We start from the raw sequence: 19,018 nt of genomic DNA, 5'->3' as shown, positions 1-19,018 counted from the left end.
CGGTTTTGGGGAGACCCTAGTCTGGAGTTGGCCTAAAAAAAGGCTATATTAGCCCCGTGAAACATGGCAGGCCTGGTGTGCTGGGTGTTCCCTTACATGCCATATAAGGGACCCCCCCCTCCCACTGCCACTGTGCTATTGCTTTCTGCAGTGGGGTGACTATTCTTAGGCTGTCACTTCAGCTCATCTAAACAGGCAAGACCTCTCTTCCTCTGGCTCTCTATTCTCTTCTGTCTCTCTTTCTCTCATTATTTAAAAAGGGTTGGGCGTGAATTACATATTTGTCTGTGGCTGTACTGGGTTGGTTTTTAATTTGCTGTGCTCCCAGTCTCATTTGACATTTCGGGGAGATATTGTATCTTTTCTTGTCCTCATCTGTACTTTTTTTATTTATTTTTTTTACACCTTTTTTTTTCTGCTTTCAGAGGCTACTTGGCTCCTGCCCCACCCGCTCTACCTCCATTTTTGGACACCACTTTGCGGGAAGATTAAACAACACAAGCAATCAACGCCTTTGGAAGAATGAGTAGCTACAATATTTCTCTGAGTGGGCCGGCCCCATGGGGCTTCCGATTGCAGGGAGGCAAGGACTTCAACATGCCCCTGACCATCTCCAGGGTAAGAGCTTGAGTCATCCAATTCAAAGTACATATAACCATACTTTGTACACACACACACACACACACACACACACACACACACACACACACACACACACACACACACACTCAAATCAAATGTATTTATATAGCCCTTCGTACATCAGCTGATATCTCAAAGTGCTGTACAGAAACCCAGCCTAAAACCCCAAACAGCAAGCAATGCATGTGAAAGAAGCACGGTGGCTAGGAAAAACTCCCTAGGAAAAACTCCCTAGAAAGGCCAAAAACCTAGGAAGAAACCTAGAGAGGAACCAGGCTATGAGGGGTGGCCAGTCCTCTTCTGGCTGTGCCGGGTGGATATTATAACAGAACATGGTCAAGATGTTAAAATGTTCATAAATGACCAGCATGGTCAAATAATAATAATCATAGTAGTTGTCGAGGGTGCAACAAGCACGTCCGGTGAACAGGTCAGGGTTCCATAGCCGCAGGCAGAACACACACACACACACACACGAAGATATTTATACATCCCATAGCCCATGTGTTTTTTGACCAATGAGATGATCCTTTGTCCGGCATTAAGCTTGAATCTCAATGTTGTGGTTTATTTGACGGTCAGTGCTTGAAGCAGTCACCCAACCCTTGTATGACGTCAAATATTGTATTACTGCTACGGTACTAGTACAGTACCTGGGTATGTTAAACATGGTGGTCCTTTTTGGGAAGTTTGGTTTATTTGATTGTTTGTTTGGGATGCAGTGTTATTATAGTAGTTTCAATACATTTTGTCTCATTGGTTGGTATCATTGTGTGGTATTGAAAATCCAGTACTAAAGCTTGGCCTTTGCTGAAGTCTGAGAATATGCTTTGTTGTGTTCACCTTTTACTGTAGTAGTATGTTCACCTTACACATTGTAAAGCCCTAAAGACCATGCATAAAAGGATGGTAAAACTCTGTCATGTGAACATAGAAACCGAAATTGGTGGATGGTGAGGATGTAGGCCTACTTGTGTATTTTCAGTCTGGAATCATGGCATGGCGTATATAGTTACTTCAGTTGCTACTCCAGGTGTGGTTATGCCTTTTTGAGTGTTGCGTTTGTGCTGTCATGACCCAATATGTGGGTTCATTGCCCTTTCCTCTGAAAAACCTGAACCGATTTTTCACCCTGTAATTTTGAGTTTTCTAGGTGTATTTCCCCACTTAGTTTTAGCACCGCAAGTAGGAAGGGGTTTTCTGGGAAGAACAAATACATTTTCTATGAACACCAATCTATCAATGCCATTCAAATAGATATTTGTAGAAGATATATTTCTTAGCAGAAACGAGGAAACACGCTGGAATAACAGGAGTCTGCTAGGTGTGCTCTGGTGTGTGTGTTCCTGAAGCATATGTGTTCATAACGGGTGCATCTTTGGATATATGTGCATAACTCACTTGTAGATTACCTTGACAGTATGTTAGGACTGGTACCTGTAAAATGTTAGTGCGTGTGTGTGTGTGCGCGCACGGACGGGTCCTTTTCTATTCCTAGGCCCCAGGTGAGGAAAGTCTCTCCACTCAGTTGTGTGACTGGCTGGCATTTGAGGAACCTGAGGTTGGCGAAAATAGAGGCGTATAATTAGACCCAGGGGTGTCAAACAGTGGCGTTTGGATGTGCTCCACAATGAAAGGATTCAATGGCGTTCCCGTCACCCATCCACACATACGTTGTGGCCACGGAACAATGTTCACTGGACAGGCTCTCCATGGACTGGTTTTCAGCACCCACGCCACAGAATCGAAATGATGCACAGCCAGATGCCGTGCCTGTCAAGGTAATATCTCTGTCTTGCTAGGGAGGTTTATTCTGCACATCAGAGAGGCAGAAGTTGGCAAGGAGAATGCAGCTATTTCCAAATCAACCTATTGCCCCGTCTCCTTACTTGATCTGAAAGGATTGGAGAAGTGTAAGGCACACAGTAAAAAGTCCACCTACTGTAGCATTTCAAAGGGCAAAGTAGTATAGCTACTACTATTGTTAATACAGTCCTTTCAGATCTACAGGAAGTGCATAGGGATAGGGGCAAGGGGTCCATTTGGAATTGGGGCATACATGTAGCCTCAGCACGCACAAACTTTGATTTCAGTGAGCCTCTAGAACTGGTTGTTGAATACCTTACTGTACAGTCTTGTATAGAGGAGGCCTGCAAGCTGGACTCTCCAGTCTGCAGCACAGGAGCACAAGGCCCAGTCACTCAGCACACTGACAGGTGGAGAGGAACTTCCGCCTGCTTAGAGCCGCTGCACCCGCCTATAAATAGTTCCTGTCCCACTGGTGGACAATGCTGTTTGTTTGGGTGGTCCATGACTGCTGTCTCTTTTTTTCCATAGCCAGGTGTGACAGAGAGAGAGAATGTGTGTTGTGTTGTAGCCTACATACTTTGTGTGCACTGTATGATAGAGAGGGCAGTTAAGGGGGGGGGGGGATTGGGTTGGGTTGTTAAATTGCTGATGACCAAGCTGCTGCTTGTGTCACTCACATGTGATGGCCTAGACTGCACACCCTCAGCCCTGTACACACATACTGCACAGCTCCTGTGGTGGTTCCAATTACCCATGTCATGTTACAGTATGTCCGTGATAGAGCTAGCTACATAAGATCTAGCACTGTGAGACAGATCCCCAGGGGCAAGGTCTGGTTGGATGGATTATGGCTGTAAATAGATGTGTTGTGTTAGAAGGTGCTTTGTGTGCGGTACAGCTCAAGCGACTTAAAACATTTAAAAAAAATTAAATCTGAAACATTATCATAACAGTATAGCTATGAAGTTTGAGTAAACTTCCATGATGCGGGCACAAGTAACATTCCATTTTTGAGGCTGTAGATTAATCTTCCCATTTGTCTGCATGCTTTACTGTATATTAAGCTGGGTTTATCAGGGTTAGAATAGTTAAAGGGATTTTCGGGTACTTTTGTATACTTTTTAGCCAGTAGTTCTGAAAGTAGCACTCACGAGCCAAAAGTGGTCCCCGAAAATTGCGTACTAGGTCGCATATGTGCAGATACTTTCTAAATACGCTGTATTATTATTTTTTATTTAACTAGGCAAGTCAGTTAAGAACAAATTCTTATTTACAATGGCGGCCTAGAAACAGTGGGTTAACTGCCTTGTTCAGGGGCAGAAAGACAGATTTTTACCTTGTCAGCTCGGGGATTCGATCTAGCAACCTTTCGGTTACTGGCACAACGCTCTAACCACTAGGCTACCTGTCGCCCCAGCAAGTCACTTAAGTATTCAGACACCTTGACTTATTCCACATTTTGTTATGTTGTTATGTTATTCTAAAATGGATTTAAAAAAAGGTCCACAAGAACAGTGGCCTCCATCATTCTTAAATGAAATAAGTTTGGAACCACCAAGACTCTTCCTAGAGCTGGCCGCCCGGCCAAAGTAAGCAATCTGGGGAGAAGGGCCTTGGTCAGGGAGGTGACCAAGAAACCGATGGTCACTCTGACAGAGCTCTAGGGTTCCTCTGTGGAGATGGGAGAACCTTCCAGAAGGACAACCATCTTTGCAGCACTCCACCAATCAGGGTTTATGGTAGAGAGGCCAGACGGAAGCCACTCCTCAGTAAAAGGCACATGACAGCCCGCTTGGAGTTTGCCAAAAGGCCCCTAAAGACACTCAGGCCATGAGAAACAAGATTCTCTGGTCTGATGAAACCAAGATGAAACTTTTTTGCCTGAATGCCAAGCGTCACATCTGGAGGAAACCTGGCAGTATCATGCTGTGGCAATGTTTTTCAGCAGCAGAGACTGGGAGACTTGTCAGGACTGAGGGAAAGATGAACGGAGCGAAGAACAGAGATCCTTGATGAAAACCTGCTCCAGAGCACTTAGGACCTCCGACTGGGGCAAAATTTCACCTTTCAACAGGACAATGACCCTAAGCACACAGCCAAGACAACGCAGGAGTGGTTTCGGGACAAGTCTCTGAATGTCCTTGAGTGGCCCAGCAAAAACCCGGACATGGCAGTGCCGCTCCCCATCCAATCTGACAGAGCTTGAAAGGATCTGGAGAGAAGAATGGGAGAAACTCCCCAAATACAGGTGTGCTAAGATTGTAGCATCATACCCAAGAAGAGTCGAGGCTGTAATCACTGCTTCAACAAAGTACTGAGTAAAGGGTATGAATACTTATATAAATGTAATATTTCAGTTAATTGAAGAAAATTCTAAACCTGTTTTTGCTTTGTCATTATGGGGTATTGTGTGTAGATTAGATTGACGTGTATAAAAACCAACAATTTAATCAATTTTAGAATATGACTGTAACATAACAAGATGTGGAAAAAGTCAAGGGGTCTGAATGCTTTCAGAATGCACTGTATGTGCACCACATCATTGCTCTCTCTCTCTGCTATGGATGAATCATGTGCATCTTGCTAGCTGTCACTCATATGGCAAGGGACTGAAGCTCATTGGTTGAACTGGAATGGCTAGGGGGCTGGCCCACGTGGGGGGGAAATGTAGGGAAAATGGCGCAGCACAGCATCCAGAAAAACCGTTTTTTTTCAAACTAGGGGTTTTGTGGCTAATTGAGGGAAGATGGTAATTGTGATGGATTTATGAACTACACGTTGACACATCCAACCCAGAGCGGGAGGTTTGAAAAATACTTAGTAGTCACGAATGTTCTGGAGCATGTCTTAAACGCTAGGTCTGGCTTTGGGTACACTGCAACAGGTTAAGAGCTCTGTCTAACTTTATACAAAATACCTGGTTCAATGTGGTTCAAAATACCTCTTCCAAAATGTGCTAATTCATTACATTTAAAAAATATATTTTTATTCATCTACATGTATGTGTGGGCTTGTGTAATATATATGAATTAGATACCATCACCTTTGCCTGTGAAATGTAACTTCAATTCTTGGCTTAAGTTTAAAGCATTTGAGCTCAGTCTGTTGCCTAAGATGCAATGGAACAAATCAACCCCGGTGGTTTGGTTCATGTGAAATGTTTATAATTCATTGATACCCTGGAATTGTAGATATCTACATTAGATAATGGCCCCTGTCTCATAGAGGCGATAACAATCGTGTAGACCAGGGTTATTGAACTCTGTTTGCCCCAGGGGCCGCATTCGGTCTTCATTGAGGTTCCTTGCCATCAACATTTGCAAAAAATTGTCCTATTGTTTTTGGAATTTTTAATGCTCTCTCACTGTCTAATGATTATTAGTGAGCTGGACCATCAAGAAACTGTATGAATGTAGGTCCATTATAATTTCTACACAGTTTCAATTTAAAAAAAAATGTAATTACTCAAACCACCTGCGGGCCGGATTGGAGCGCCCGGGCCGTAAATTTGACATCCCTGGTGTAGAGGTGAAAACAGGAGTGATGCTAATGCAGTTACCATATGGGAAGCACGAACTTGAAACCCTGCTATAATATCAAGCAGCAGACCATGATAAATACCTCACAGTGAGGTTGGGATGAAAATAAACCTTGTTGGAAGAGGGGCCTTTCAAAAAAATATTTCCTCCGTTTTCAAGTGGGGCACTTAATTTGTCCACATTCCATAGTCCGTCCTGGCTGGCTTGCATGTGACTTGGCTTCTTTGTGTGAGAGAAATCAGCTGCTGTCTCTGTCGTCCTCAAGAAAACGACTCATCAAATAAAACTTTATTTGTCACATGCGCCAAATACAACAAGTGTATACCTTACCGTGAAATGCTTATTTACAAGCCCTTAACCAATAGTGCAGTTCAAATAGAGTTAAGAAAATATTTACCAGATAAATTGAGGTAAAAATAATAGAAAAAAAGGTAACACAATAACAACAATATGAAGCTATATACAGGGGGTATCGGTACTGAGTCAGTGTGCGGGGGTACAGGTTAGTTGAGGTAATTTGTACATATAGGTAGGGGTGAAGTGACTATGCATAGATATTAAACAGCGAGGCGCAGCAGTGTTCAAAACAAATGGAGGGGGGGGTCAATGTAATAGTCCGGTGGCCATTTGATTAATTGTTCAGCAGTCTTATGGCTTGGGTGTAGAAGCTGTTAAGGAGCCTTTTGGTCCTAGACTTGGCGCTCCAGTTCTGCTTGCCGTGCGGTAGCAGAGAGAACAGTCTATGACTTGGGTGACTCTTTGAGTCTCTGACAATTTTATGGGCTTTCCTCTGACACCGCCTACTATATAGGTCCTGGATGGCAGGAAGCTTGGCCCCAGTGATGTATTGGGCCGTACGCACTACCCCCTGTAGCGCCTTATGGTCAGATGCTGAGCAGTTGCCATACCAGGCGGTGATGCAACCGGTCAGGATGCTCTCGATGGTGCAGCTGTAGAACCTTTTCAGAATCTGGGGAGCCATGCCAAATCTTTTCAGTCCCCTGAGGGGGAAAAGGTTTTGTTGTGCCCTCTTCACGACTGTCTTGGTGTGTTTGGACCATGATAGTTCGTTGGTGATGTGGACACCAAGGAACTTGAAACTCTCGACCCGCTCCACTACAGCCCCGTCGATCTTAATGGGGGCCTGTTCGGCCCGCCTTTTCCTGTAGTCCACGATCAACGCATCTCGGCTTCCTCGGATGTGAGTCACCATTTTATTGGATTATATTATTCCCCATATTTACGAGGGAGCACTGTGACATTTCCTTTTAATATTGGACTGCTATTAAAAACTAATGTGGCCTTCATAAGATGTCTGAGATAAATGTCAGCAAGGAGATCCATTAACTCGGAAAACGAAATGTGTACATAGCAAACCTCTGGGGTCCAGTAAGGAGAATAGCACTGTATTGGAAAAGGGGCATACCTAGTTAGTTCTATAATTGAAATGTGTCTTCTGCATTTAACCCCTCTGAATCAGAGAGGTGCAGGGGGCTTCCTTAATCGACATCCACGTCATTGGCTCCCGGGGAACAGTGGGTTAACTGCCTTTCTCAGGGGCAGAACGACAGATTTTTACCTTGTCAGCTCGGGGATTCGATCCTGCAACCTTTCGGTTACTGGCCCAACACTCTAACCGCGCTATTGGTGCCACATGCAGGATTGCTGGTTGTGATATGATCCTTTCTATTCTGCGTGGCCTGTTATGACACCTTGGCTCGCAACAATTCATGTTATCAAGAAGTTTATGGGACTCATGAAAGTGATTAAAACAAAATGTAATTTATTTGAGCTTCTTCAACTGTCCTCCAATATAGCCTCAGAAGATCATGTTTTACAACAGGCTTTAATCTGATCTGTAATAATCCTTTATGGAAATTCTGTTTGCAGTTTGTGGCCTCAGCTGTGTCATGCTGCTATTAAAATGTGTCTCTTCTCCTCCCCTGGGCAGTGGCCTAAGTTGTTGAGTTTCGAGTGTCTTCTTACCTTCCGCAATAGTATTTGTTTCAATTGAGGGAGGGCTGGTTATCCAACACAGAAGGGCTCATGTGACAGTTTAGGTTAAAGCTTCTTGGCTGTAGTATGTTGCGGTGAAGTGGTCATTGCTTACGGCCTTTAGTCTGGCTGTGAGATTTGATATTGACAGATGAACACAAATCCCCTTGAGTGGATGCGGGTGATTATGTTCTTTCTGTTTGAGTGTCGGGCCCGAGATCGAGGGCAAATGGGGCCATGCTGTCAAACTTTAGAGTCATTGCCTCTCATACACTGATCCTCATGTTGGGTATGTGACCCTGTCTGTGACTAGATGGATTTGACGAGCTGATTCGTTCATTCAAATCAGTAAATGCAGTAGACCATCCGTCACTAAACACGTCTAATTATCTTAACATAGGCTAAATGCAACCTGGTGTGAAGGTGAAGTACATCATGTTTTATAGGCAATATCTAGTAGAATAGCGCTGTCTATTTAACCCTTGGACCGCTGAGTTGTAAACCTTGTAGAGCGTCGGCCTTGTAGATTTGACATAAATCAGTGTTATACACTAGACTTAAATACTGTACCTGTCTTAGAACCAGCAGACAAGGCACACCCTCTAAACCCATCTGGTGTACATTAGATGAATGTCAAACTTCTCCCCTTGCCCCCAGGATTTAACAAGGTCTGCTTGATGCAGTTTGTACCCTTTTCAATTTACTGTGCGGTCTGAATTCCCCCAGTTCTCCGAATCCATACGGAATTAAGGGGGTTTATGTATAGTTTTATGGGCCGTATCTTCCTCCCCTGTTAAATAGTTTTATGGGCCGTATCTTCCTCCCCGGTTAAATTCCCCACTTCCTATCAATCAAGCTCGCTGCAACTCTAAACAAGATGTAACCATCCCCCCACAGTAGCAGACTGAAGATGGAGGTCCTGAGCAGTCAGTGGGCTGCTGGCTCTGTCTGATAACGTGTCTGTGATGTTAGCCCGGGTCTCACAGGCCTCTACATTCCAGCACCCTCCCTCCTCCAGGCCTGTGGTACGAGAGCCAGTGACTGGGGCTGCTGACAGGCAAGGCTGTTTTTAGCAAGCCACTGAAGGTCAGCGCTGCTCGGCAGATTGTGAGGGCTATATATACCAGCAGTGCCCACCTCCACCCCGGTCAGGGGACCGGGTTGGGACTTAGAGCCTGGGGTTCCCAGTAACTCGGCCTCTCTTAGCTGTCCGTTGGTGTCAATGGTGGGTAAATGTCTCCTGGAGCCTATGATGGCTGTGTTCTCATGGTGTTTAATCGCTGTTACTTCGAGGTAATCTGGACTGTTGACCTGTGAAGAAGCATTAAGGCTTTCCCAAGGCGGACTAGGACTGCTGGGTAGAGCAGGGGTGTGGGGGAAAGGATATCGGGTCACCCTGATTCTTCTTGCGCTTGCTAGCAGAAACTAACCCAAGACTCAAACTTTGGTCTTCAAGTATGTGGCTTGTAAAATTACACATATTTTGGACAAATTAAACACTTATTCTGTGTAAATTTGGTGTAGACCTTATTTTCCCCTGAAATGAATACCGTACTAGCGAGAGACCTTCTGGGTTTTTAAGTGTTTTCCTCTCATAAACCTGTTGTTAATTTATGTAAAAGCATTGGGTGTACTTTTGAAACTTCAGAATGATCTTGTGAAAGAGCAGTTTGAATTAATACGTATTGAATAAATGTGTAGGGGAAATATAGATGAATCAAATCAGAAGTTCTGTATACTGTGTCATGATAAGTGGACAAACCCATAATGAACAAAATATGAACCAAACCATGATCTGATGAAGCGATTCCATCATGGCAGTGGCAGGCCAGTGAAACTGTGATACAAGAGTGTGGGGCTTCATTTCAGCATATCTATACTGTAGCTCTTTGGCTGGCAATCACTCTTTCTTTAGTTAGCTACTGTGTTTCTGACTCTTTGCTGATTTCCCTCTTTCTTTCGCTCTCTAGTTTTCTCCCTTTGCCTTTCTCTCTTTCAATTCAAAGGGCTTTATTGGCATGGGAAACATATGTTGTAGATCATAAACAAAAGTGAAATTAAAAATGAACAGTAAACACTCATAAACGTTCCAAAGGAATAGAGACATTTCTAATGTCATTATGGCTATATATTTCTCCTTTCGAGCTCTCTCTGTCTCTCTCTGTCTCTCTCTGTCTCTCTGTGTGTGTGTGAGACCCCACTTTCCCCCATGGTCTTTGCCTGGCCCATAGAACAGGCTAGTCCTTTGTGTGTTGTGAGTGCACATGAGATTTGAGCTGGCACATCAGCCAGCCATTCACCCAGATATCAATAGACCAGAATTGGGGTGGAGGGTTAGTACAGGTTTTGTGAGCCAGTTGGTAATCCACTCCTCACCCTCTCTCAAGCCCTTTGTTTTTCCTGGTTGCCCCAACATTTCCTCTTGTTATTTGCTTTGTGGCTCCAGTGAGAAACAAAAGTTTCAATGAACTTGGATTTTGTAGCTTATTTAAGTCAGCGCCCCCCGAGAGAAAGTTTTCCATTTTAGTCATCATTGGGGGAAAGATTGTCTAAAAACGGAGCAACGCCTGTTGCATGTTTTACTCCAGGAGCAATGTAATCACTGTGTTATCTCATTTCCTGCATTATTACGGCGTGACCCTGGTGGTCAACATGACTGTAAGATGGAGGGGTTCACTAGTAACTCTTTGATCAAACTATCGTTTCCTCTATGGCACCAATTGTAATAGAGTTGACTTGACTGACCAGTGGAGCACAAACACCATTATAAATACAACGTATATTTATCAATCAAATGTATTTATAAAGCCCTTTTTACATCAGCCTAAAACCCCAAACAGCAAGCAATGTAAGATGTAGAAGCACCGTGGCTAGGAAAAACTCCCTAGAAAGGCAGGAACCTAGGAAGAAACTTAGAGGAACCAGGCTATGAGGGGTGGCCAGTCCTCTTCTGGCTGTGCCGGGTGGAGATTATAACAGAACATGGCCAAGATGTTCAAACGTTCATAGATGACCAGCAGGGTCAGATGATGATAATCATCATCATCATCATCACAGTGGTTGTAGAGGGTGCAACAGGTCAGCATCTCAGGAGTCAATGTCAGTTGGCTTTTCATAGCCGATCATTCAGAGTTCGAGACAGCAGGTGCGGTAGAGAGAGTCCCCTCTTTGGGACGGCATGGAGGAGCACATTTATCTATTTATTTATTTATTTATTTTTCCTTTCATACTTCAGCTATTTGCACATTGTTACAACACTTGACATAGCAAACAATATAACAGTTGAAATGTCTATATTCTTTTAAAAAAATTGTGAGTGTAATGTTTACTGTATTTATTTCCCTTGTTTATTTCCCTTTTTGTTTGTCTATTCCACTTGCCTTGACAATATAAACATATGTTACTAATGCCAATAAAGCCTTTTTAAATTGAATAGAGAGATGAGGAGAAAGAGAGAGAGCAGCTGTCTCTTACAAACAACATCCAACATCCAATGACTCAGACAGTGGGGTCACAATGGACAGGGAGGGTGTGCTTTGATCCTGCCAGTCTCGGTTTCTCGGTCTGTGCCTATAGAAATTGTTAGGGTAAGACCCAGCTGCTGCATTGCACCAGAGTTGTGGGAGTTAATCCCTCAGACAAATGATAAATTTTCAGACATTCACTGAGTACAGTTTGATTTATTCATGGATGATGACAATAATAAATATTTAGAGGGGCTTGATCAGATTTTTTTGAGGGGGGGAGAAACTATTTTAGTTAAAAAATTGTGGTGTTTTAGTCTCTTTTTCAAATTATTATTTTAATCACAACCTTTTTATATAGCAAAGCATACATTATATTAATAAGCTCCTGTCAATTGTCCTGGACCCTGTCATAAACGATGACTGTCATCATTCTTTTCCCTCAATATTAATGTGAGAAGCAGCACGGACACAATGTCTAGGAGCTCCAGTAATACAGTATGACTGGCTCAGGAGCTTTTCCTTACCATGATCAAGAAACACTTTATTTAGGGACAGGAGTTTATGACAAACCACTCTGAGATCCAGCAGGGGTTTTGGCAGTAGAATAGAAAGTCAGTTTTACTGATTGAGTGTGGGGCAATCAATAGCCATTAATGGCTTTTGAAGGGCCTTAGATTGTGGTTTAGCAGTGACCCATCTGTAAAAATGTACTGTACACCAGGAATGTCATTATTACCTCTGTCCACAGAGGAGATTGTCATCGGTTATATTCGCTGTCCCAATGGTCAGTTTCCTCTGCGGTACTCAGGACTCCCCACTAAATACAGCAGCAGGCTCTGTGTTTTCCACAAGTACAGAGACTAGCCAGCCAAATAGAAAAAGTAGCCAGCCAGGCATCCCCCCTCGGGACGGAATGTGTTGTGGTGTTGTATTGAAAGACATTTAGTTTTTACAATTTAAATAACTGAAAATGTATGAATTCAGTGTATTGTTAGTAGTTTTGGATATTGTCTAGGCCTATATTATCAGGACTATTTTCCAAGAGGGCATTAAACCTTTTTAACATTTTAACCTGTCTTGAGATTAAAGTCTTATTTACAGGTTTACTGCAATATATTAAATGCCATTGTTCTTCAAATTAAGTAAATAGCCTCACATTATCTTGAAAAATAAATGTATTGTTTTGGGGAGGTGGGTCTGTTTTTTCCCATTGTTTTTTTTCACACTCAAAAGCACACTTAAAAAAAAAAAAATTGTTTTATGGACATTGCATGTTTTAAGTCCACAACAATGCAACCGCATGAGGAGACCCTTTTGAGATCTTGGAAAAATCGGAGATTTTTTTTTTGGGGGGGTGTAGTTACCCTTTAATTCAAGTGCACACCTAGCAAGAGGCTGTTGTTTATCAGTGTTTTTGTAGTGCACATGTGATGGTAGAGTTTGCAAATACTCACTGGATTGATGAAAATAATCACGATACCATTCTGCCAGGTAAGCATAGGCAACTTTGAAGTTAACCTTTAACTGAAGGTTTTTGGGAAAGCCTTTCCATCTAGACCTACCAGAAGACTGTTTTCATTAGCATCATCGCTAATGGTTACACAAGCTGTAGATGCGAGCATCATACACAGACAGGGGCATTCTCATTGCCTCGTATTTCCTGCAGCTTCCTGACAAATCACTTAATCGTTCTGTTAATGTCTTATGAAATGCTAAACTTGGTCAAATTAATACATTTTCACATTTAGGTTGATTCCCTACTAATTTCAAAAAAACTTTTAATGCCTGGATTCTGAAAGGGCCCCAATTATCATGTATGGAGCAGCATTACTCTCCACTACCTATTGTTCCTGCAGTGAAGATTCTTCATCTGACTTTATACATAGGCCTACCAGTAGCCTATGCAAATTAGGGAGCCAAATGAACAGCTCTTTCACCGATGCGATTTGGTAGGCTATCACTGACGAGAGTCACTCACTTTAGAGTCACTGTCAGGCAAGCCCCGACATCGAAAGGAAACCAAGGATATCCTTTGGTTTACTTGTCCCGATGTGAGCAACACACAGTAATTAGCCTAGGCCTACTATGCGCCACGACTCCGCATGGCTGTCTTTGTGAAACACGCAAAAGAAAATAAATTAAACTAATTATTATTAATTAGTTTAAGTCGTGGATTTCGACTCATCAGTACCACTTACGATACATTGGACGTGCAAATTCACGAGCATCATGCTCTCTCCCTCCGTGTAAAGAAATGTAACTGCAACCAGAGATCTGTAGGCTAGGCCTATATAATGACGAGATGCTTATGTCTCCGCACTAACAATGGGTGTCGTTGTCCCAAAGGCGGAAAGGCAAGCGACAAGTTTAGTTCCAAATTAAGCCCATAGAAATGCATTGGGCTTATTTTGGCAAGAGTGAAGTCACTCGCTTTGCCTCTTCTCACGGACGGATGAAGAAATCATAGGCCCCTGGCTGGCTACTCTGGTGGCTACTCTGACAAACAGAGATCAATCTGGTCTTGAATTCAAACAAACAATAGCCCAGGCCAATGAAGCTACACACAGATCGTACAATATTAGGAGTATATCTATCTATCTTATCTATCCTATCTAATCTATCTATCGCAGTCTGAAGTTTACATACACTTAGGTTGGAGTCATTAAAACTTGTTTGTCAACCACTCCACACATTTCTTGTTAACAAACTATACTTTTGGCAAGTCATTTAGGACATCTACTTTGTGCATGACACAAGTAATTTTTCCAACAATTGTTTACAGACAGATTATTTCAATAATTCACTGTATCACAATTCCAGTGGGTCAGAAGTTTACATACACTAAGTTGACTGTACCTTTAAACAGCTTGGAAAATTCCAGAAAATGATGTCATGGCTTTAGATGCTTCTGATAGGCTAATTGACATCATTTGAGTCAATTGGAGGTGTACCTGTGGATGTATTTCAAGGCCTACCTTCAAACTCAGTGCCTCTTTGCTTGACATCATGGGAAAATCAAAAGAAATCAGCCAAGACCTCAGAAACAAAATTGTAGACCTCCACAAGTCTGGTTCATCCCTGGGAGCAATTTCCAAGCGCCTGAAGGTACCACGTTCATCTGTACAAACAATAGTACTCAAGTATAAACACCATGGGCCCACGCAGCCATCATACCGCTCAGGAAGGAGACACATTCTGTCTCCTAGAGATTAACGTATTTTGCTGCGAAAAGTGCAAATCAATCCCAGAACAACAGCAAAGGACCTTGTGAAGATGCTGGATGAAACGGGTACAAAAGTATCTATATCCACAGTAAAGCGAGTCCTATATCGACATACCCTGAAAGGCCGCTCAGCAAGGAAGAAGCCACTGCTCCAAAACCGCCATAAAGCCAGACTACGGTTTGCAACTACACATGGGGACAAAGATTGTACTTTTTGGAGAGATGTCCTCTGGTCTGATGAAACAAAAATAGAACTGTTTGGCCATAATGACCATCGTTATGTTTGGAGGAAAAAGGGGGGGGGTCTTGCAAGCCGAAGAACACCATCCAAACCGTGAAGCACGGGGGTGGCAGCATCATGTTGGGGGAGTGCTTTACGTGGGTATATTGAAGCAACATCTCAAGACATCAGTCAGGAAGTTAAAGCTTGGTCGCAAATGGATCTTCCAAATGGACAATGACCCCAAGCATACTTCCAAAGTTGTGGCGAAATGGCTTAAGGACAACAAAGTCAAGGTATTGGAGTGGCCATCACAAAGCCCTGACCTCAATCCCATAGAAAATGTGTGGGCAGAACTTAAAAAGCATGTGCTAGCAAGGAGGCCTACAAACCTGACTGTTACACCAGCTTTGTCAGGAGGAATGGGCCAAAATTCACCGAACTTATTGTGGGACGCTTGTGGAAGGCTACCTGAAATTTTTGACCCAAGTTAAACAATTTAAAAGCAATGCTACCAAATACTAATTGAGTGTATGTAAACTTCTGAGCCACTGGGAATGTGATGAAAGAAATAAAAGCTGAAATAAAGCATTCTCTCTGCTATTATTCTGACATTTCACCTTCAGAGAGAGGTTGACGCTCTGATAACATTCAGTATCAAAAATAGACAATCAGAAAGGGGGCAAATACTTTTTCACAGCACTGTATATACACTGCTCAAAAAAATAAAGGGAACACTAAAATAACACATCCTAGATCTGAATGAATGAAATAATCTTATTAAATACTTTTTTCTTTACATAGTTGAATGTGCTGACAACAAAATCACACAAATAATCAATGGAAATCCAATTTATCAACCCATGGAGGTCTGCATTTGGAGTCACACTCAAAATTAAAGTGGAAAACCACACTACAGGCTGATCAAACTTTGATGTAATGTCCTTAAAACAAGTCAAAATGAGGCTCAGTAGTGTGTGTGGCCTCCACGTGCCTGTATGACCTCCCTACAACGCCTGGGCATGCTCCTGATGAGGTGGCGGATGGTCTCCTGAGGGATCTCCTCCCAGACCTGGACTAAAGCATCCGCCAACTCCTGGACAGTCTGTGGCGTTGGTGGATGGAGCGAGACATGATGTCCCAGATGTGCTCAATTGGATTCAGGTCTGGGGAACGGGCGGGCCAGTTCATAGCATCAATGCCTTCCTCTTGCAGGAACTGCTGACACACTCCAGCCACATGAGGTCTAGCATTGTCTTGCATTAGGAAGAACCCAGGGCCAACCGCACCAGCATATGGTCTCACAAGGGGTCTGAGGATCTCATCTCGGTACCTAATGGCAGTCAGGCTACCTCTGGCGAGCACATGGAGGGCTGTGCGGCCCCCCAAAGAAATGCCACCCCACACCATGACTGACCCACCGCCAAACCAGTCATGCTGGAGGATGTTGCAGGCAGCAGAACGTTCTCCACGGCGTCTCCAGACTCACGTCTGTCACATGTGCTCAGTGTGAACCTGCTTTCATCTGTGAAGAGCACAGGGCCCCAGTGGCGAATTTGCCAATCTTGGTGTTCTCTGGCAAATGCCAAACGTCCTGCACGGTGTTGGGCTGTAAGCACAACCCCCACCTGTGGACGTCGGGCCCTCATACCACCATCATGGAGTCTGTTTCTGACCGTTTGAGCAGACACATGCACATTTGTGGCCTGCTGGAGGCCATTTTGCAGGGCTCTGGCAGTGCTCCTCCTGCTCCTCCTTGCACAAAGGCGGAGGTAGCGGTCCTGCTGCTGGGTTGTTGCCCTCCTACGGCCTCCTCCACGTCTCCTGATGTACTGGCCTGTCTCCTGGTAGCGCCTCCATGCTCTGGACACTACGCTGACAGACACAGCAAACCTTCTTGCCACAGCTCGCATTGATGTGCCATCCTGGATGAGCTGCACTACCTGAGCCACTTGTGTGGGTTGTAGACTCCGTCTCATGCTACCACTAGAGTGAAAGCACCGGCAGCATTCAAAAGTGACCAAAACATCAGCCAGGAAGCATAGGAACTGAGAAGTGGTCTGTGGTTACCACCTGCAGAACCACTCCTTTATTGGGGGTGTCTTGCTAATTGCCTATAATTTCCACCTGTTGTCTATTCCATTTGCACAACAGCATGTGAAATTTATTGTCAATCAGTGTTGCTTCCTAAGTGGACAGTTTGATTTCACAGAAGTGTGATTGACTTGGAGTTACATTGTGTTATTTAAGTGTTCCCTTTATTTTTTTGAGCAGTATATTTGATTATTTTTGTTTTTCTGCTTCTTGGGCCCTCAGCCCCAGTAAGTCCCTGCATTAATCCAGCCCTGTTTACACCCCTTGACTTTGATTTTTTTTTGTTACTGGCCTACGCACAATACCCCATAATGTCAAAGTGGATGTATTTTTTAATTAATATAAAATAAAAAGCAGAAATGTCTTGAGTAAATAAGTATTCAACCCTTTTGTTATGGCAAGCCTAAATAAGTTCAGGAGTAAAGATTTGTTTAACAAGTCACATAAGTTGCATGGACTCACTCTGTGTGAAATTGTGTTTTTGACTGTATGTTTGTTTATCCCATGTGTAACTCTGTGTTGTTTTTGTCACACTTCTTTCCTTTATCTTGGTCAGGTCGCAGTTGTAAATGAGAACTTGTTCTCAACTGGCCTACCTGGTTAAATAAAGGTGAAATAAAAAATAATAATAGCTATTCAAAACCATGTTAAACACCATCTCATCTCTGTACCCCACACATACAATTATCTGTAAGGTCTCTCAGTCAAGCAGTGAATTACAAAGACCAGGGAGGTTTTCCAATGCCTCACAAACAAGGGCATCTATTGGTAGATGGGTAGTAAAAAAAGCAGACATTGAAAATCCTTTTAAGCATAGTGAAGTTATTAATTACACTTTGGATGGTGTTTCAATACACTCAGTCACTACAAAGATACAGGCCTCCTTCCTAACTCAGTAGCCGGAGAGGGAGGAAACCGGGATTTCACTATGTGGCCAATGGTGACTTTAAAACAGAGTTTAATGGCTGTGATATAAAAACATTTTTAGGATTGATCAACAACATTGTAGTTACCCTGAAATACTAACCTAAATTACAGCGTAAAGAGGAAGCCTGAACAGAAATAAAAATATTGTGGAAAATAAATTATCCCGAATACAAAGCGGTGTGTTTGGGGCAAATCTAACACAACACATCATTGAGTACCACTCTTCATATTTTTAAGCATGGTGGTGGCTGCATCATATTATGGGTATGCTTGTCATCGATAAGGACTAGGGAGTTTTTTTAGGATGAAAAGAAACGGAATAGAACTAAGCACAGGCATAATCCTAGAGGAAAACCTGGTTCAGTCTGCTTTCCAACAGACACTGGGAGGCAAATTCACTTTTCAGCAGGACAATAACCTAAAACACGCAAGGTCAAATATACACTGGAGTTGCGTACCCAAGACGACAACAGTGAATGTTCCAGAGTGGCCTAGTTACAGTGTTGACTTAAATAGGCTTCAAAATCTATGGCAAGACTTGAAAATGGCTGTCTAGCAATGATCAAAAAATATATAATGTGTAAATATTGTACAATCCAGGTGTGCAAAGCTCTTAGAGACTTACCAAGAAAGGCTCACGCTGCCAAAGGTGATTCTAACATGAATTGACTCCAGGGGTTGAATACTTATGTAATCAAGATATATTAGTGTTTTCATTTTTTATACATTTTTTTTTTTTTTTTACATATGTTAGAATTTTTCTTCCACTTTGACATTGGAGTATTTTGTGTAGATCGTTGACAAAAAAGGACAATTTTAAATACATTTTAATCCAACCTTGTAACGCGACAATGTGGAAAAAAAATCAAGGGGTGTGAATACTTTCTGAAGGCCCTGAGATGCCAAATATATTTTCCAACAGCGGTTAGTTCCAGTTCCCTGTTGGTGTGTGTTTAAATGAGCTCTTCACAGTGGTCTCACCAGCTAGTTGCAGGCTGTCTTGGACGTGCCTAGTAATAACTGAGCTCCCCAGGGAGATACAGACAGGGACCCATTCATTTTTTCACTCAGAGAGAGATGGATAGGGATGGAGGGAGGGAAG

At 43.0% G+C, this 19,018-nt stretch overlaps 1 protein-coding gene across 2 annotated transcripts in view; it reads left to right on the top strand.

The window, feature by feature from the left end:
• The first annotated feature begins 238 nt into the window (after positions 1-238).
• The window catches only part of ldb3 (LIM domain binding 3), a 61,568-nt gene continuing 42,788 nt past the window's right edge, over positions 239-19,018 (top strand). Inside the window, exons 1-2 of one of the 2 annotated variants that reach the window (NM_001139663.1) lie at positions 239-300; positions 426-618. In NM_001139663.1, the coding sequence (NP_001133135.1) occupies positions 523-618 (96 nt within the window). In that variant the 5' untranslated portion in view covers positions 239-300; positions 426-522. The other variant, XM_082964472.1, reaches the window with a different exon arrangement.

Source organism: Salmo salar, chromosome 18, assembly GCF_965601325.2.
Source record: "Salmo salar chromosome 18, fSalSal1, whole genome shotgun sequence".
NCBI classification, from domain to species: domain Eukaryota; kingdom Metazoa; phylum Chordata; class Actinopteri; order Salmoniformes; family Salmonidae; genus Salmo; species Salmo salar.
This window is presented reverse-complemented; position numbering and strand designations above follow the sequence as displayed.